Here is a 20,814-nt window from a genome sequence, read left to right as displayed (position 1 = left end):
TCAGGAAATGACTGCTGCAATGAGTGGGTGAAGGCCCTCTTCCCACCTGCTGCAGGCTGAGGAAACGCCCAGACCAGGGTCTGCCCACCACGACTGCCCCCTGCATGAAATCATGATGACCGTCGGTGTGATGACAATATCGCCATCACTGAGGGACTGTCCATCATACACAAAGCCCATCTAAATTCCCCGTACACCTCTCTGCCCTTCCCACAACCCGAGCACCTCGGCTGGCACGGCCTGGATATCAACCTGGCCCTGCCAAAGGCAGACAGGGGAAAGGCCCCGCTGGACAGGGCCCACCCCTGCTTGTTCCCCTCCACCCGGCTGCTTGGACTAACAGGCGGCTCCGGCCACAGGCAGCACTTGCTCCCACCACCAAAGAAAAATCTCAGCACCCTGTCCACTGCCAAATCCGATCTGCTCTTGTGGGAGACGGAGGAGGACAGGAGACAGATACTTATTTAAAACCCCAAAGCAGCCCATATGGATCTCCAGCACCGAGAGCCGAACAGCAGCAGACCTGGCGCGGCGCCCATGCCCACCAGAGGTCCGTCTCCAAGTGCCTTATCATTTGTCAGACTGAAGTTTGGCAGGACGGGAAGAAAGGGGCTGCAGATGGTGAGGCTCACCCCAGGCAAGAGAGTGAGGGAGGGCAGTGGAGTGCAGGACAGGTCCACGCCCGGGCGGGCGGGGCAGGAGAAATAAGGTGGCTGGGGGCCAGGAAGGGTGACCCTGCCCCGCCCATCCCAGGGCTCCAGCCACGCTGAACTCCTGGGAACTCACAGGCTCGGGGCTCTCCCCACCTGGCCCGCAGGAAGGCCCGGGGCTACCTGGCCTCCATCCTACCTCCTCACTCTGCTCCAACTCTCCCTCTGGCACCAGGCCCGCTCCACCCCACTGGCACTTCTGATCTCCTCCCTGCACAGTGTCCTACTGCCACACCAGGTCTCCGTCACAGCCACCTGCTCACAGGGGCCAAGCACTCCTTCACCCCTTTGGGGCCAGGTGCTGCATTTTCCTTCCCGCACTAACCCACACCTGGACCATTTCACATGTTTCTCAGCTATTGAGACAGGACCTTGGGCCTGTCCGCTGCTCTCCCTCAGGGCCTAGAGCTGCCTAGAGAGAAGGACTTCTGGGGGCTGGACATCCTCTACCTGCTGCCTGGACCGCCTTTCCCTGGTGCTGCCACTGGCCACCCTGGGGCAGGACTTGGTACCTTCTCTCCTGGCTTCCCTAATTACCTTCCCTGGCTTGACCTTGACATCTTGGTTTATTGGTCCTGACCTTGGCGACCAGCGCCCTCCCTGCCTGTCTCTGCCCCTCCCGTCTTCCCCGTCTCCACCTTCAGTCTGCCAACTTTGGGGACGAGTGCTCCCAGGCCAAATCCACCAACAGAGAGGCCCATGTTAGTTTTTCATTGCTGTGACCCAAACGCCTGAGCAGAAATCTTAGCGAGGAGAAGTTCATTTGGGGTTCATGATTTCAGAGGCTCAGTCCTTGAGGGCCAACTCATCCCTCTGGGTCCAAGGTGAGGCAGAACATCATGGGGAAGGGTGTGGCAAGAGCACCACTCGGCTCATGGGTGCCCGAAGCAGAGGGATAAAGGGAGGAAGGGGCTGCAGGGATGATGACCCCTCTCGGAAATCCTGAGATGGTGATGCATCAAACAGTGAGACCCGGAAATGAAAAGATGCCAGTAACATGGAGGGTCTACCCAGGCAAGCTGCTGGCCGTGGAGACAGCCAGCCTAAGACAGGCCACGGAGCGTGTGCAGCAGCAGCAAGGCCCAAGGGGCGGGCCTCCCCAGCCCTGTGGAGAGCTCTTGCTGCAGGCAGCCCTGTGTCCTAGAAGCTGCACAGAGACTATGAGACCTGTGTGCCTGCTGGGTCTCAGTCTCGTTTTGGCCCTCCCTTCTTCCTATGCCCCATTCCTCCCTTTGGGGATGGAGTGTTTACTTCGAGCTGCTGTATCTTGGGTTTATGTAAGATGCTTTTGATATATACACCACCTGCCCCCAGTGAACCCCCCTTCTTCAGTCACATCCACCTGCCCCCAGCGACTACCCAGTCAGTCCATTCCAACTAGGAGGGATGATGATTAGGGATGATGATCAGGCTGCAGCTCTCACAACCCAATCGCTTCGCCCCTGAACATTCCTGCATTAACAGGGCTCTCGGGACACCTCACACCCAAACCATCACAGGGGCTGGTGCACAGTTGACAGAGGGCCACTGTTTCTTGTTTCTTCCAAGTCCAATGTGTGTCTCAGAGAAGAAAACCGGTCTCACTCTGTGACTGCCCAGAGGGCAGCCTGAGAGAGCTGACGCCGTCACCTGGCATCAGCACCTGTGGAGACCTGGCCATCTTAACCAGGTGCGATAGACCACTGCCCACACCTGATTTTGTACACCTGCAAGCTAAGAATGGGTTTGACACTTTTAAATGGCTGGAAGAAACCAAAAGAATAGCATTTCATGACATGTGAAAGTCATGTGGATTTAGATTTCAGTATCTGTAAATAGATTTTATTGGCATGCAACCACACCCCCTCATTTACGTATTGCCTGGGCGCTTTCCCCTACCAGGGCAGAGTGGGGTGGCTGAACAGACCCTCCCAGCACAGAGGCCAGGCTGTTGGCTCCTGGCCCTTTAGAGCAGGTTCACTGGCCCCTGTCGATCCCCCTCCCACAGGTGTCTGAGTGGGTGGGGACATTTCGGGGGAGATTCTGTGCACAAACACAAGGAAGAGCACTGAGGATCTAAAGAGAACCCTCAACGATAACTAGTCATGACTAAATTAAATGTGCAGAGCCAGGAGGTCAGCCGGCTTCCTGAAGCTGCCGCAGTGTTTCCCTCCTGGCCCCGCCCCGCAGTCCCACTCTCTGGACCCTGCGAGTGCTGGGCTGGGGTGGGCGCTCCCTGGCCTGGCTCCCACTGCACTCGGTCTTGCCCCACTTCCCCCGCTGTGCCACAACCTGACCCCATCCTCCCCACCGAGCCCTCACCGCAGCCCCCGGAAGCCCTGCAGGATCTGACCCTCTGATCTGGGAAGATGCTCCAGCTGGGGAATGAGGGATGAGGCCAGCCACCTAGAGAAGGGACCAGAGCAGGCACAGACCTAGACACCAGGTTCTTCGGTCAAGAGACCCAGGCCTGGCACAGCGGAGAGAGGTCTCAAGTTCCGAATGTACTTCGTGAACCAAAGCCCCGTCAGCTGACTCTTAAAGCAAGCAAAGGCCAGTTTCATACAGGCGAGAAGTGAAACAAGTGACTTCTCAAATACAGATGATCACTTTTTAAAAACCCACAGGAACAAAAGCTAAAATACTCCAAAAAGATTGAGATGAAGCCAGAATCATAAATGCCACCACAGGAAGCGCTGACCACCTGTCCTTGAAGACTGCAGCTGGGCACGGACGTGCAGGCCTCCTCTCAGGCTCCGGCCTCCCTGTAAAGCCCAGGAGAATGCCTGGCTGCAGCCTCCCTCGGGCAACTCCTGTGCCAACCACTCCTTGCTCTCCCCCAGAGACCTGGACCACACAGCTCAAAAAGAGGCTCTGGAAGCCCAGCTCCACCCTTTGATGCAGGGAATCTTGGGAAAGCAACATGATTCCTCAAAACTTCAGTTCCTCACATGTGAAGTGGGAATGAATAAGAGCACGGAACACGTCCGGTCAATGCTGCTGTCCTGGGGACCGCTGACTGGGTCAACAGCTGAGCACAGTTCCAAACAACTACATACCCTGTCAGGGAACGGTAAGTGGCTGAACCGGCAGCACTGGACCCAGCCCCTCCTCCTCCCCACTGCCCCTCTGCCCAGCTGAGGGAACAGAAGCCAGACAGGGAAGAAGGTCTTGCATCAGGCAGGAGTCAGGGCCAAGAATAGGGCCTGGATCAAGGAGTAACTTCTGAGTAGAAGGATGGATGGTTGCACGGACGGATGGATACACAATTGATGGATGATTGAACAGGTGATGGATGATGAATGGATGATGGACAGATGGGCAGTGAGTGGAAGTATGGACTGATAGAGGATGGATGGATGGATGATGGTGGGTGACTGGATGGACAGATGGATGAAGGATGGAAGGACGGATGGATGGTGGATGACGGATGGATGATGATGTGTAGATGGATGGGTGGGCAGAGGGGTGAACTTGAGGGAGACTTAGAACTGCATAGGCAGTTGGGGCAAGATGACAAATGAGGAAGTCAGGGGCAGGTCCAGACGGTAAGAGAACAAAGAGTCCCCCAATAAAGTACTCATGGATATAAGGAGGGGACCGAATCAGGTACACTTCCATAACAAACTGACTGATGGATATTGGAGGGATGGATATGTAGGTAGGCAGATGGGTGGTGGGTGGATTGGATACACAGAGGGATGACGGGATGGATGGATAGATAGATGGACAGGGATGGACGAATGGATGATGGATGCTGTGATTGCAGCATTCACAGGGAATAAGTGGAGGTAAGCCAAGAAAGTCCTTGTATAGCAGGACAGGTACCTGCAGGAAGGTCAGTTAGGCATCTCATTTCCCAGGGGACTCCGTGATCTGCTCTGGGCCTTGCTGGTGGAGGAACCGAGAATCTGACAGCAGAGCGAATGGGGCCGATTAAAGGAGTTCTGCCAGCAAGGACAAGACGTGAACTTTCCATGCGTTGCAAAGACACCAAGAGAGGTAGAAAACGTGAGTTTTCCTGTCCCCAAAGGGCTGCTCATAGGTGAGGGGACCTGGCAGCACAAGGATGTGAAGGAGGCCAGCTGGTGTGGGAGTGAGGAGGCCCAGATAGGGCTAAGTCGGAGCCCACCCTTCTCATCAGGAAACCAGAGTTCAGAGGCCACAGGCACTGTCCTCATAAGCTCCCTGTGTGCTGGGAGACCGTGGACTTCACCTGCTGCCCACCCCCCCCCCAGCTGAGGAAGGGAGAGGCACGCTCTCTGCCCACCTCGCCATAGGCCCCAGATCTTGGAGAAGGAGGCAGGACCAGGAGAGGAGGCCTAGCTCCGGAGCCTAGGACGTGGAGCTTGCTGGGATCCAGGCTCAAGCTGGCCTGTCCTGGGCTGGCCTCCACCTGCACGTGACAGGAAGCCTGAGACCTGCCTGAGCCCTCCTTGAGGTCACGTGAGGTGAGCAGCATGGGGAAGAAGATCACGGGTCCCCACTGGGCTCAGGTGGCTCAATAAACCGCCCATGGTGCGCGTTATCCTCACTCCGTGGTTCTTTGTTTAAAATCTTTTCATAGCACTTGGAGCTACAGGAAGGAACGCTGTGAGCCCAAAGAAATGGGACCACCCAGACTTAGAGGAAGAGGCGCAGAAGAGTTCCCAGCCGAGGTGGGAACTCCAAGTTCCCACCTTGCAGCGCAAGCGGCAAACTCACTCCCACCGTGTCGTCTCCTCCCGGCGCCCACCTAGCCGCTGCCTGTCCACTGCCTCTCCTGGGCCCCCTTTTCCCTGCCCGGTTTCTGGCAGAGCGCCCCCGCCCCGGCCTGCAGACGGTGCCCCGGGAGGGCCTCAAGGCGACATCGGCCCGAGGAGAGCGGAAGAGTGGGGCGGGCCCTGCTGTCGGTCTGGCACCTTTCTGTCACCACCACAAAATCCATTTTAAATTTAAGAAGTAAAAATCTTAAATGAAACCATGAAAAAGGATTTCTCTTACAATAAACACATCAATGCTCATTTTCCTTATTATTCTACTTTTGGCTATTTTGTATAAAATCTTTAATTAAAGTTTTTCTTTGAAATTGTCATTATCAACCCAGAAGAAAGAAGGGGGAAAAGAACAACACAGCTGTGCAGATATGGAGCACTATTCAGGACTAAATGAACTGGAACGAAATAAGTAGCTTGACTGCTATGTTCTTCGTGTTGGCTCGGTATTCTCAATAGCACAGTCTAACTTGTCACTTTATATCGATTCCATCTGTTTACACTCTGCAGAGTATTGGCTTCCTACCGTGAACATTTCCTATTTACCAGCTGGTAGAGATGAGCCAAACCAGATAGGAAAAAATTAGACCACATTCAGAACCTCATAAACACAGACTTTCAATTCGGGGACATGGGGGAAGCGTGGTGGCCGGGCACTGCTCACCTTTAACAAAGGCTTCTGCTTCCTGGCGAGCGCCCTCCCTGCTCTGGTGCTCTCCCCAACAGGCCAAGGACTGTGCATTTATTCCTGAACATATGCACACCCTGTCTCCACCAGAAACTGAACAAGCTTCCATGAAAAGACATCCAACTGAGCTCCATGGGGAGGGAGAAGGGAGCCGGAAACAACAAACTAAAGGGACCCAAAAAGCATAGTGGTGATGGTGGAGCAGACAGAGGGAGGCCTGCTGTCGTCCACTCCAGAGGCACGACAATCTCCCCCTGCACTGGATTTTCATTTTCAAAATGCTGACTTGCAACATACAGCTTCAAAGAGTGCTGGTGAGAGACGCTAGCTGCCCATGGAACCTGTGACAAGCCCTAAAGAAGCCCCAGACTACTACCAGGGGGCTCAAAAAGGGGGCCAGATCTTTAAGAAACCTCCTGCCTCCCCTCTCTTCCTCACCCACCCACACTCCCCGGAGGCCAGCTGTGCCCCAGGCACAGGTGAAGAGTACTGGAGCCCCGAGACCCAGACCCGGCTCACTCTGGAAGAGCCCCTCACCAGGAGGAACTTGTCGAGAAGGTCAAGGGCTGCCACCCTACCTGGCACCCCGCTCTTTGTTTGAACATCATGGGAGAAGGTCCTGCTTTGAGAAAGCCAGCAAATCCAAAAGGACTTCCCCAGGGAAGTGGAAAGTCTCTAAGACAGTGGGAGTGCCACATGTTACTATGGCACTTTACCAGGATCCAAGTAGGTCACAGGCCACCCAACACGAGAACTAGATCAGGATCACGATAAAAATAGAGAGGGATAGGGCCTGTCATCTACCTCCTCCAGCCTGTCCCAAAGAGGCTTTCCTCCAGGGCAAGTTCCTCTGGATATTGACGAGCACTAAACAAATTACAGAAAGGCTTCCAGAACATTCCATTTCTCCACAATGGCTTCCCCTGAGCCCTCATGGCACCACATTCACTGAGAGCCACTTTCTAGTATGGGGACCTGAATAGCTGGGACCTGGAAGGCAGAATATGGCACAGGTTTGGGGAGGAAGATTCTAAGTTCACTCAGGCACACAAAGCAGAAGTACCTCACCATCCCCTTCTCCCACAGTGACATTTTTCCTCTTGGAAAACACCTGCCCTGTGTTTCCTTGCCTTCCTGCCTTCTGATCACTTGTTAATTCCAGAACTTGATGAGCTCCTAGTAGCCCTGTAAGTGCAAACTGCGGGGACCCCCCCTTCCCCCTAGGCTAGGCTGGACCCACCGTCCCCCGCAGCACCCCCAGTGGCCAGGGGCACTGCCTTCCTCTTGCACACTGAATTTACTCTCCACATCACTCAACCGACCTGTGCTGGAGCTACACGCTGACCACGGTGATGCGCCATAAATGAGCAAGATGTGAACCCACTGTAACTTATTGTGCACGCCTGTGCTCGCACACTGACTTCAGGTTGCTGGAGACAGGGATCAGCCACCTGTGTCCCCTACGCTTTTGGTGCTCAGCTAAATAAGGCAGGCTGATGATGAGGGTAGGAGGGGAGTGGCCTGGGGCCTGAAGCAGGTGATACCTCATTGTGCCACTCATGGCACCCCCACATACCTCCTTGCTCAGGTCAGGGGTCTCAGACCTTCAAGGCCTCCTCCTCCCTGCCCCACGCCCCGGGATGGAATGAAGCCTCCAAACACCTTCTCCTGCAGACTGCCTTTCACATGTGGTCTGTCCTAATCTTCCTTGAAAAACAGTAAGTCTCCTCAGAATAGGCGCGGGGCTTGTCTCCTGCCCATGCCCCGCCAATGCCCACCTCCATGAGCCTCTCTGATGCCACACTGTAACCCTACGAGCTACCCCGCACCTCTTCCCCTAAACACCATGGAAGTTCCACTGTGGAAACCTACCCACAGCCCAATCGTAGGCTCCCACCCACGCTTCTCCTCAAGCTGTCCCTGCCTGTTCCAAGCGACGGGAACTGTCTACAAAACTATTCATCTGAAAAGTGACTGTGTATTAGGTGCTGGAGCCGTTCAAGGTACAACAGTCACACAGTGAGCAAGACAGAGAAGGTGCCCGCGACCAGGAGGCATGTCCCACGCGTAAACAAGTAAACAAACAAACCTCCATGTTCAAAGTGTCAAGGAATGCATGCAATGGTGGCCGGGAAGTCCAAGTCCTCTGTCTGAGAGCTCTCCCAGGCATGGTGCCACCCGCCGGAGGCTCGCCGGCAGCTTTCTCCAAGTGCAGCTAAAGCCATAGGCGTGGTCACTGAGGGGCCTGAGGACAGCCGTCCTGTGAGTGCAAACCAGATGGAAGGGGCACAAGAGGGGATAGGAAACCTAGGTGAGCGGGGACTGAGAAAGCACCTCCAGAGAGGACAGTGGCTTAGGCTGTCACAGTGGCAGTGGGATGGAGAGAAATGGCCAGGTTCTGGGTCCTGCTCAGGAGGCAGGGACAGGACTTGCAGCTGGACATGGCAGAGTGGACATGGAGGGGCTGGTTAGCCTCTGGGCTTTGCTTGAGTAAGTGGTGAGTGGGAGGTGGCCAGGGAGGAGGAGGCCTGGGCTGGGCAGGAGAGGAGCAGCAGTTACCTGTGCCCCGGGGCACTGGCCCACGGGGGCTTCATCGCATCAGCCTCTCACCATGCCCTCTGGAACTTTATGCTGAACACTGTCATTTAACTCTCCACCATGAGGACTCATACCCTGTCTCCAAGTGCAAACTCCTCCTAGTCCCTCAGATAACTTCCACGCCTGGCAATACGATGAGTTCACTTTATCTTTATTCTCACGCAGGTCCCAATGGTACTGCAATGCCCCTTCCCAATTTCACAGAGAAGAAGCAGTCTCCTGGGATGCCCACTTGCTGGGGTCACTCAGACACATGTGCGGGCCTGCCAGGGCCAGGGGAGCTCTAGGCTGTACCCTGACACCACTGTTTTGGACACTGATCCCACAGACTGTGTCTGTGCTGTTAATGTGCCATGTGCAGATAAACTTAGTCTGAAATAACTACAAACTCTGTAGCAGGATCTTTGCTGTGGTTTCCTCATGAAGGCTTTAGTAAGCAAATTAATAATAGAGCAACCAAAAATATGTCCTAGGATAGAACTATTTTCAACATAATTTTTTGTGTGTGCAATGGCAACTGATTGTTTTGTGGTGTGAGATTCTCTAGATCAAAATGTAAGCACTACTCTTCATTTAGCTGCACAGAGACACACTAAGAAAAGCTGTGACATTATTAATCACCATCCTGGGTGTGATTGACAGGCTTTTGTGCGGGGAGGAAGAAGTGCCTCAGATCCAATCTGTCCCAACAGCTCTGTGATATGCTAACATTTCCTTCAGCTGAGAGAGGAGATGTGTCCAAATACCTGCTGCAACAGGTAAGTCATACCCGTGCGCCGGTGCAGAGTCGAGGAAACTCCAGTCAACCAAAAGCCTGGAGGTGGCTGGGTCTGGCCTGGCCTTTTTATCAGGCAAAGGCCGCCTTCCAATATTCCTGAACTCAGATATGGCGTTGCCACGTTAGGTATGTTTAAGAAATGGTGGTTATTCTAACAACTGTTTCTCTGTTTCCTCTCAGTAATTTTTTAGATTTCTTCTTTTAAAGGGACGTCCCCCTGTCTCAGACCATGAACCCATCACTTCTGTCCCTTTTCCATGAGGCCATTACAGAGCAAGCAAGCGACTTAGCACCTGTAATGTTTTACTCTCTGCTTCTGACATGGCTAAGGCTGCATCTATTAGACTCCAAGGCACCACAGCAATCCCAGGAAACCTGAGTGGACGGCTCGGTGTCCGACAGGTTCGGCGTCCGAAAGGCGCTAGCCACAGCTGGCTGGGTGGACCACGTGTTCCCCCACCCGACACCCGAGCCTTCCAGCTTCTTTCCTTTTGAGTCCCCAGACCTGGAGGGTGACTGTGGGAGAGCTCACAGCCTGGGCTCTGCTTGTTCTTACGCTTCTTCAACTCAACTGTACATTCCTGAAGTCCAGCCCTCAACTGAGAATAGTGCTCCGTGTGCAGCAGGGGGAAGGGACGGGCCGTGACATTTACAACGCAGAGCGTCCTCATCGGTCACCGGGCTCCCTTTCCCCGCAGTCCCTGCACACGGCCTGCCATCAGCACCCAGGAGGGTGGGGCTCCCTTCCTGCACTTCCGCCTTCCCAGGTGTGGGAGCGTCGGTGACAGAACAGTCAGCCTGGCAATGCGCTGGAGCCTGGCTTCCGTCACCCCTTTGTTCCCTGGCAGATTCCTCACCTCGGGGATGTGAACAGTGAAGTCCAAGGTGCCACACTGGCCACCACCCCAGGATGGAGCTGGGGCTCCTCAGGGCAGACGGGTACACAGGAGATGAAGGGGGGAGCCACGCAGGGCAGGAGGCCTGCAAGAGATGCCAACGTGCCCTGGCACCCCCTGCAGCAGAGGCTCCCCAGAAATGACCACAAAGATGACCCTGTGGTTGGAACAAGCAGCTCCTCTCACTCGGGTGACGGCAGGGACAGTCTGCTCTCTGAAGTGAGGAGGGTCTGCCCGTGGGCACGACAAGCTGACACACGTGCTGGGGCAGAGTCGGCCTCGACGCCTTCCCTGGACAGGCTCTCGAGTGGCCCAGCGGTTCAGGCCAGGACGCTGGAGCCAGGCTGCCAGGCCGGACGCGGCTCCCGCCCCTGCCAGCTGTGGGCCTGGGCGGGCCAACGCGGGCCAATGGGGTGCTGGCTTCATGGGTTTCCTTTGGGAATTCAGTGACTTCATACAGCAAAGCACTTAGAAGAGCCAGGGCTCAGCCCGTGCTGGCTGCCATTGTTGCTAGAGCTGGTAGGATCCATTCCATGGTGAAGGCTCAGCGGCCTAGAGGGCCCGGGCTGGCTGACGCAGATGCTGCTGGACGCTGTCCTGACCTTTTGCCCTCACCCTCTCCTTTCCAAAAAGCCTTCCATTTTCCATTTGTTCAGACACCCACCCTCCTTGGTGGCCTTGTGCTTCCCACAAAGGGACCCAGCGCCATACAGGGTGCCTGATTCTCACCAGCTCCCTCTGTCTGCTCTGGTGGAGCAGAGACCAGTTCTGTTGCCAGCGATCCACGAGGCATGGGTACACACAGGCTGGGAGACGGGAGAAGCTTCCCTTGTTTTAAGGAGTCACACTGGGAGAAGCAGCACATTGGGAAAAAACAGACGTTGAAGTATCTGCACGACTCACTTGGAAAGGTGGCAGCCCCTGGGTGACTGGAGGAGGGACAGGTTAGTCACCCTGGACCCGCACTCCCTCCTGAGCCCTTCTGGGGTAAGATGAGGTTCGTATTGTCAGAGGCAATGCAGCGGAAGCCTTCTGTTCTCGTGAGGAAGGACTACACACCTGAGTGGCCACAGCAGGGGGCCCGGGTGGCAGGTACAGCCAGCACAGGACGGTCTGGCAAAGAAAACCAGCTACACTAATCACAGTGAAGGGAACTAACATTTATGGAGCACCTACTGTATGCCAGGGACTTCACCTGTATTCTTCTCATTCATCCTTATAGTAACCTGATTGGCAGGTTTTATCGTCAATCCCACCAGGGAGATGAGGAAACTCAGGACTGCAAAGTGAGTCAGAAAGCTGCCAGGTGCCTGGTTCTCACCAGCTCCCTCTGTCCCCAGCACCCTGGGTGCAAGAGCCTGGTGGAGCAGAGCTCAGGAACCAGTCCAGGAGATGCCTGGTGGGGAGCCGAAGGGCAGCACGGGGTCAAGTTTGTGACCAAAATGAAAAGCAAGGGCCAGAGTGAGGGCCAGTGAGGCTCGGGCAGGACTCAGGGTGACAGCCAGCTGAGGGGAACCTAGGTGCAAACACCAGAACCGGGACCAGGTAGAGCCCGGGGAGACTCCGGAGCCCCAGTGGGAGCAGACTGGCCCCGAAGCCACACAGCACAGGCGCCGACGGTGGAGACGAGGCGTGGAGGCCATGCACCCTGGGGGAGGGGGTGAGGTGCACACGCAGGAGGCAAGCACCGGGAGGAGGGGGCGAGAAGCCAGCCGCCAGACCTCGCTCTCCACACAAGAGCACTCAGGAAGCACGAGGAGGGGCTGTCATCTTGGGGTCCTACCTCAGGCGACTTGGTGGCCCAAGGTTAGTCCCCACGAGCATCCGCAGGTCTGGCGCCCCAGATGCAGAGAGCCCCGTGGATGGACAGCTGAAGTAACGTCCTTTAACCCCGAAAGCCACCGGCAGCCAGCCCTGACGGCAGAGAAGTGGACAGTGCCACCGTCCTCCTGGGTCTTCCTGGCTCCAGCAGGAGCGTGTGGCCGCTGAGGCTCGGTGTGTGACCTGGACGCAGGCAGACACCCAGGTGCCCGTGTGGCTGCTATGGGCACTGGGCGGTTCTGCCCCTACTTCCCAGGAGGCTAGACTCCAAGCAGGACGATGGCGGGCGGCACTTCCCCAGGGTCCGGGTGCTCATTACTGGGTGTGTTACACCACAACAGCCCTCCAGGGTGGGCACTGACACTCAGGAAATCCAAGACAAGGGCTTGTCTAAGACCGCCTGGCCAGAAGATGGCAGAGCCCAAGATGGACCAGGTCTACCTGTGTCCTGAGCTCAGTCGGGCTGGTCCCACCCGCCTGCCCAGAGCCAGCCGTGGGCAGAGCCAGGGCTGTCATCGATGCCCATTAGAAAACAGGACAGAGGACGGCTGTGCCCCGGGCTGTGTGCTCTCTCTCTAGTCCTCCCCGCAGCCCCTCACTGCACAGGAAGTGGGCTTGGACCCGCATTGGTTTAGATTCACTCTTCCTCTCGGGAAGAACTTCTACGGGGAGAAGCGGGAATAGAAAGGGGATTAAAGAAAGGTCTGGAGGGCAAGATGGTCAGCACAGCCCAGTGACTGACACTCCTGGCCCTGTCCACTTGCTCCACCCCGTGCCACCCCCGTCACTGACCCACAACAATATCTGTGCTGCTCTGGTGACCGTCCAGGAGTATTTCATGATTAACACAGTTTACTCAGAGACAAAGAAAAGACATATACCAAAAATACCAACCCTGTTACGCGTTTCTTACAGAATGATCAACGGGCCTCAGAGAAGAGCATGGTTCTGCCAGGGTTCCGACGACCAACTGTATGCCGACCATAATGAAGCAGGTTTTTAGGAACACATAACGCTATGAAATTATCACATTCAGATGAATTGTCTGGTGGTACTGTCCCAGCCAGGGAGCTTGAAGCAAACATTTTGTGGATCTCTGGTTATTTTTGATTTTGAAATGTATGAAAGTCTCGGAAGAGTTCAAAAAAGAAAGAAAATTTGTCACATTTCAAACCAACATATTGCATCAAGTAAATTAAACCACGATTCTCAAACTGCTCGTCTAACTGACAGCTCAAATGCATTTTAAAAAGGCGTCCGATTCCAAGCCCTGCTGACATTACCATCTCCTCCCCTCTCTCTCTGGGCTCAGTGAAACCCAACCACAATCAGCAAATAGGAGGGAAGCCACATGCTGTCCCCCAACACGCCACAGCTCTCGTGGCTAAATCACTCGATGCTTCAATACATAGCACTTGGAGTTTGGTTATTTTTACCCTGCCACTCTTGATTGGCATCTACTACCAAAAAGCAGTCGTTTTCTCTGTCTAAAGAAAAACCTGCTCAGTTTTACACAAAAACAGAAAAGGCAGCCCTACTCATAAAAATCCAAAGTTAATACAAAAGTAATTAATATTCCAGGACTTCTGCTGGTGTCACTCATGGAGGAGACGCCATCCGAGGCAAGCAAAGTCGCAGAACGCAAGCTTTCACGTCGCTCTTCTAAGATCTAGTCAGTCAGGCGGCTTTGATGTGTGAACCCGGATGACAGACAGGCTGCGGCTCACCCACCACCCACCGTGGCTAACAGCTGCTGCCGACTAGGGCTGGGGGACGCCTTCTAAAAGATCCCTGTTACCTTTTCTCCGACTTGGACTTCAAGATCTTTTAGTGTCCGGTAGCCATTTGCTTCACTCACACCTCCCCTTCAAGATAAAGACAAAACAAAAAAATCTTTGTTAAATATGTTTTGACCAAACAACTGCTTACACAGGGCCTGCAGAGATCAAGACGCTGTTTTAAAGCGCTAGGTATTTCTTGCGTGTTGCCACCTGCAGGGGTGTGAACTCGGCAACGTCAGCTTCCCTGTGCCTCAGTGGCCTCATCTGTAAAGGGAAGCCGGGCCTGCTGCTCAGGGGTGGGGACAAAGCCATCACAGCTGATGCCTAATGGACACTTACGTGTGCCAAGCCACATCTCATTTTACCCTGACGACAGCTCTCTGGGTCGGGGACCTTTAGCACCTGACTTTACAGACCAAGACACAGGTGACATGTGGGCACCAGAAGCACCCTGTGCAGACCCCCTCTTGCCCCTCTGCTGCAGCACTTGGTCCTGGCCACACGGGGCTCCTGCCCATTCTGCGCACTGTGGCCACTCCATGAAGGGCTTTAGGGCGACGTGTGCCACACAGCCCTCCAGCTCCTGTTAACCTGCACCTGTGTGTTTTCCAGGTAGCCCCCGCCACTCAGAGCCCTCTCTGGACAGACAGAGGCTGGGAACGGAATGGAGGGAGCACTCAGGCTCCTGCCCCTCACAGGGTTTGCCCTGTGCCTCCCACACACTGGGTCCAGGCAGAGCTGATGAGCAGGACACCCTCCCTTCTGGTGACAGCCATCGAGGGGAAATAACCAGTAACAAATAAACAGCTGAACTAACAGCGGGTGTCACCAAGAAAATAAAGGTGGAGGGACAAACTGGAGGTGGGGAAGATGGGCACGGCCCTTGGATGAGTGGGCAGGTCTCTACAAGCTGAGTGGCGATGCTGCTGCCCAGGCAAAGCAAAGGGAGACACAGCCAGCACAGAGCCCCGGGGCAGGCACCAGGCAGGCCAGCCCAGCAGTGAGGCCAAGGAGGCCAGAGCTGATGGGCAGGGCAGAGAGGTGGAGGCTGATTCAGAGGCAGACGCTGCCAGAAAGGGTCTAGTAAGGAATCTGGACTTCAAGCCGAGGACAAAGGGAAGCCACTAGAGCATTTTCAGCAGAAATTAACTTCATTTCCAGAGGAGGAAAGCCAAGCTGGAGGTTCAGCTCTGTGCCCAAGTTACAGACAAGACTGGTCAGTGATCCAAGTCTGATGACACTGTCAGAGGGAATGGAATGCTTTAATCTTGTTTTAATGATGAATCAATAGACAGGAAACATCGTAACACGTTTAAGAGCTAAAGAGTAAACAAACGCAGTGCACCCACCATCCAGCTGAGGAAGTGGACAGACACTAGGACACAGAACCCAGCAGGCCGCAGCCCAGTCCCTGGCCAAGGCTGGGCCAGGCCCCATGCAGGCCGACTGCTCTCCTGCTGCCGTGCGTGGCTGCTCTCTGTCACGGCTGTTCCCTGCCTGTGCCTGCCCCAGCGACTGTCCCAGGCTGTGCTTCAGGAGAACCCGGCCAGCCGCCGTCCAGGCCCATGTGACTTACTGACACTGGTTTTCTGTGGGTTGGTACTGAAGGATGCCTCTTTTTTAATGCTTTCAGTTTTGACCTTCTATATGCTAATGTGTAGGTTTTTCTCTTACTGAATTTTTCTGTTTGTTACTTCATCAGATGATCTTTGTCTTTTAAGCAGAGCATTTATTATAATTAAGTGTTTAAATATTCAAACTTATTTTCCTGAAATTAATTACCCCTTTCTTTTGTTCTGCCCTTGTAGTATCACTTTTCCCTTTCTTTCTTTCCTTTTTATCCTTTTATTAATGTATCTTTACTTTTGAAAAAGCCAGTAGTTGAAATTTTAAATAGTTTAATAGTCTCTGTCTTTTTGAATTATTTAATCCTTTTACATTTAATGCAATTATATAATGTGCATATGGTGTAGGTCTGTAAATTCTCTTTGTGTGCTTTATTTACACTACCTGTTCTAGGTTGTTCTTTCTTTTCTTGCCTTTTTTTTAGATTGATTTTTCTTAATCATTTCATTTTTTTCCCTCCAACTATTGGGGAGTTATATACATTTTGTTTCTACTCTTTGGAAGTCATCCTAAAAATCACAATGTGCATATGTAACATTTCGATATGTAATCAATATTCCAATCTTCCTGTCACCTAACAAATGGAATTTAGAAGACCTTAACTCAGTTTGTCTACTCTGAGCTTTCTGCTGTCAGGTATCTTCATTCTGGACATTTTAACACACACCGAAAGTTCATGCCAGTGTATACAGCCAATAATCATTTATATTCACCCCTAGGAAACCACATTCTTTGCTCTTTACTCCTAAAATCTCAGACCTTCCATCTGGGATATTTTCATTTCACCTCACCACCTCTCTTAGTTAAGATCTGCAGGAGAGTAACTTTCTCAGTTTTTGTCTTAAAATGCATTTAACCCTCAATCTTTATTTTTTAAAATATTTCTTGCTGACTTTTATCAAGTCTCTAATCTCCATAAATTCAAAACAAGCCATCCATATTGAGTCGACCCTTAGCAGCACCAAATCCAAGATGCTACCCAGCCGGCTCCCATATTCTACTAGATGCCCTTTCTGGTAGTTTCTGCAGCTGCTTCTTTGTAGGAAACAGCCTTTTCCTCTGCAAACCCTCTTCTCTTGATAAAAGGGCTTCTTCTCTGCCCCAGGCCACCTGCCCAGACTCCGCTCACGCATGCTCTTTTCAACCTCTGCCGCTGCTGCCTCCTTTGACGACAGGTGTCTCCGTGGCTGGCCTAGCAGAGAATGGCTGCCCTGCGTGGTCTGTGTGGGTGAGTTCAGTTTCAGGACAATTATCAGATTCTTTAGCAAGTTCTGTGGGACACTGTGGTGGATCTTCTCACACAGCACTTAGAAAGCCTCCTAAGACGTTTAAGATCTGTACTGACTGTGTCACACATGGAAGACTTTAGTCATTCTTGGTGGCATTCGCGTGCCAAGTGCCCCATGGGTAATTTAGTACGTGGAGGTCACCCTCTTCATCCCATGTGGAAAAATGTTCTACGTGTCCATCAGAAGTGGATCTCAAAGGACACCTCAAAGGATGAATTTGCTCTTTCAGTGGATGATGTCTTGGGTGTTTCTGAAGCAGGGATGATGATTCTGCCGTTGTCACCGGCAGCACAGGCTCCTGTGTATGGGACACAATAACAGTCCCACATTTGCCCTCACACACTCAGGGGCATAAGTTTTTTAAAAAATATCACTCCAGGTCAAAAACATTTTTAGAAGCAAAATGCCCTAATCTTCATGTTGCTTCTAACTCAGTCCATCGCCACCTACTCAGGGGTTTCCTCAGTATGGTGACTGTCACACTCGGCCAGTTCTAGAAAGGCTGAGGTGGCCAGAGCAGAAGAGATGGCTTACCACTTGTGGGTGCTGTTCATTGTTTGCTGCCAACCACATCAAGTCTTGGCCAGTATAAAATGTGACCTCCGCAGCCATCCAGAGGGAAGTGCTGTGACCAGAGTAAGTCCCACACCACCGAGGCAGGGAATCTGAGCTGCAAGTCTGTGGAGTGTCCCGGAATTCAGCCCCTGTCTAGTGACTTCATGATTCAGTGACTGAAGAGGCTGCTCCTTATATTGATACACTTGGTATGAAGAAATTATACAAGATCTGGTGGAAACGATCTGGTTTGAACACAGTAGGCAAAGGTATCAGATGCTTCTATCTTTCCCAAGCACCGATGCTTCTTCACTTACAATGCAGTTATGTCCCATTAAAACCCACTGTAGGCTGAAATAGCCTGAGTCAAAAAATAAAAAATCATTTAATACAGTGCGCCTGACTTACCTGAAACCCACTCTGGCAGAGTATGAACTTCACCCTGTGAAAATGGACTGACTGCAGCCGAGGCTCCCCATGCCCAGCATCATAAGAGAGCATAGTACTGCATATGTCTGGCCCAGGGAAAAACCAGGATTCCAAATGTGAAATGTGACTTCCACTGAACGTGTATGGTTTTCACACCATCATAAAGTTGAAAAGTTATAAGTCGAACCATCCTAAGTCAGGAACGGTCTGCACTCTGATCTCAGGAGATGAGCATACACTGTGGTAAGAAAAGGAGAGGGTCCCAGGGATCCCCCAGGAAAAACTTATTTTATTCTTACAAATATAGTACAGAATTTTGGATGGCAAACCTTTTATTCCAGCAGGTTAGAGACACCTTTCCACAGCCTCACAGCTCTCCCTGCCACCACCGAGGAGTCAGCTCAGACTGCCACTCCTCTGAAGTCACTTTAGCTTCTCTTCTCACCGCCTTTGTCATTTTCCTCTGATGTTCTCAGTCTCACCATGATATATCTGGCTGGGCATTTATTTATCTGACTTGAGAGTCTCCGTCACTATCTTTTCAAATATAATCCCTGCCTTATTTCTTTCACTTTTATTGCTATGGTTAGAATGTCCCCTCCAAATCCAGGTGTTACAATATGGCATGTTAAGAAGTAGGCCTGTAAGAGGCAATTAGGCCACGAGGGCTCCTCCCTTGTGAAAGGGATTAGGTGCCCTTAAGGAGCTTCATCAAGGAAGTTGGTCCTCGATTTCCCTTCTGCCTTCCTCCATGTGAGGATGGAACTGGTGCCTTTATCTTGGACTTGCTGGCCTCCAGAATCAGGAGAAATAAGTTTCTTCTAAATTACCTGATCTTGGGTATTCTGTGATAGAAGAACAAATCAGACTAAGACTGATATCTTTCTGGAAATCCAATTAGAAGTATATTAGGACTCCTCCTGCCTTCCATGTCCCTTATAGTGAAGGTTCAGGGAGTCATATTTTGTATCTCTTTGTCTTTCTGTGGTGCATGCTGGATAATTTCTTCAGATTATCTTCCACTCCACAGATCCTCTTTTCAGCGTGTTTGAACCCACTATTTTCACTTACCCACTGAATTTTATATCTGTAATTATATTTTCATTATCAGAAGTTCCATTTTGTATCTCTTTACATCTTTGTTTTATTGCTTCTTCTTCACATTTTGAATTCATTCTTTCATTTCTTTAAACACATGAAAACTCTAGTTTTGGGTGCTGGGGACATAGCTCAGTTGGTAGAGTGCTTGCCCTGCATGCACAAGGCCCTGGGTTTGAGCCCCAGCACCCATAAAAAAGAAAAAAAAACCCTCTAGTTTTAGATTATGTATCTGAGAGTTCCCATAGTTGAAGAGCCTGGAGATCTCATTCCCCTGGCGACTTTATCTCCAGGTCACCCGTCCTCATTCCTCGTCTCTGCGAGTCTTTCAGCTCTTTTGTGTGCTCTCTTGTTACCTGGCACTATTCAGAAACTCCTCGGGAGCTGGGTTGAAGATACATTCTTCTGCGTACGCAGTGTATCATCACTTCTAAATGAACTTCTAGCCTTGCACTTTTCAAACCGCACAAGTAACATTAATTGAAACTCAGATGTGCATGAAACCCAATTATAATTGCAACTTCTTCCCTACTCACTCAATACTGGTGTCGAAGCAGGTAGGTTTAGCTGTTGCACCTAGTTTCCATGTTATGGTTTATTTGTACACAGGGTGCAGATGGCCCAGCTTCAGGTGAAGGGTTCCTGTGTCAGGTTCCTCCACATGGGGCAGCCCCCGCCCTCTTGTTTCCTTTACTTCAAGTGGCCAACAAAATGGAACACGTGAATTCGTCATGATTTGGACAAAACCCTCAGTGCAAAAGTTGGCTTTCCAGGGTGCTTCCTTCTTTGGATTACAAGTTGCATTTCATTTTGGCCTCTGAGGAGTCTTGACTTTCTTGTTGGCTCAGTTATTCATTAAAATGTATGTATTTTCATTAAAATATATGAATCTTAATTGTTTTCAGTGGAAATGCTATTCCTGGTAGAAGCCACCATGTTACTAGAAAGTCTCTGATCACTGTGTTGTATCGCTTCCAACATGTAGAGAATTAAACTTCATGGTAAGTCAGAAGTCTTCAAACTTAGTTTAATATTTAGCCTTTTATGTTTAAGAAAGTAACTCATGATACTTTTCAACTCAATTCAATTACTTGGCTAAGGAAAACATAAGGAAAAGAAGAAAAAAAAGGAAAACAAAAAACCTCTCCTGCTTAGAGTTCTTCCAGATGTTTGGCTTTTCCAACAAGGACTATTCAGATATTAGATTACAGTCCACACAACAGTCTCACCCCACAAATGGGGATGGCTTTAGGTCAGGCATGAACATGTAGTCTACAAAACAACCAGTCATTCTTTGGGGCAAAATTGGAAATTATCTCAGTTCCCCACTTACTGAGAATTAACTAAACATTCAAGGTCATGGGATATGCCTGAGTCTATTTTCTGTTGCTATAACAGAATACCTGAGACTGAAAATTTTATAAAGAAAAGAGGTTTATTTTGGATCCCTGTTCTAGCAACTGCAAAGTCCAAGAGGGCCTTTAAATTTTGACCCTCTAGGGAGGGCTTCATGCTGCTTCAACTCATGGTAGAAAGCGGAAGAACAGGCGGTACATGCAGAGGAGAGAGCCCAGGGTGTCTTTGCTTTAAAACAGCCGCTCTTGGTGGTAACTAACCTAGCCCCATGTGAGCAAGAGTAAGAACTCACTCACCTGAGAAAAGCTTTATCCTTTCATGGGGTTCTGCCCCCGTGCCCCAAACACCTTCCATCAGGCCCCCCCAACACCGCTGCATTGAGGAATACAGAGTTCCAACACACCAACTTTGGGGGGACACCCTGAAACCACCGCAGAGAGGGTAATACTTACTCAC

General features: G+C 51.8%; 1 protein-coding gene across 1 annotated transcript in view; it reads right to left on the bottom strand.

Annotated features, from left to right (window-relative positions):
* The window catches only part of Efcab6 (EF-hand calcium binding domain 6), a 190,341-nt gene that overhangs the window by 157,889 nt on the left and 11,638 nt on the right, over nucleotides 1-20,814 (bottom strand). Inside the window, 1 exon segment of the mRNA XM_048803015.1 lies at nucleotides 14,023-14,089. Coding sequence (XP_048658972.1) covers nucleotides 14,023-14,089 — 67 coding nt within the window.

The sequence above is a fragment of the Marmota marmota genome, unplaced genomic scaffold (assembly GCF_001458135.2).
Source record: "Marmota marmota marmota unplaced genomic scaffold, marMar, whole genome shotgun sequence".
NCBI lineage: Eukaryota > Metazoa > Chordata > Mammalia > Rodentia > Sciuridae > Marmota > Marmota marmota.
This window is presented reverse-complemented; position numbering and strand designations above follow the sequence as displayed.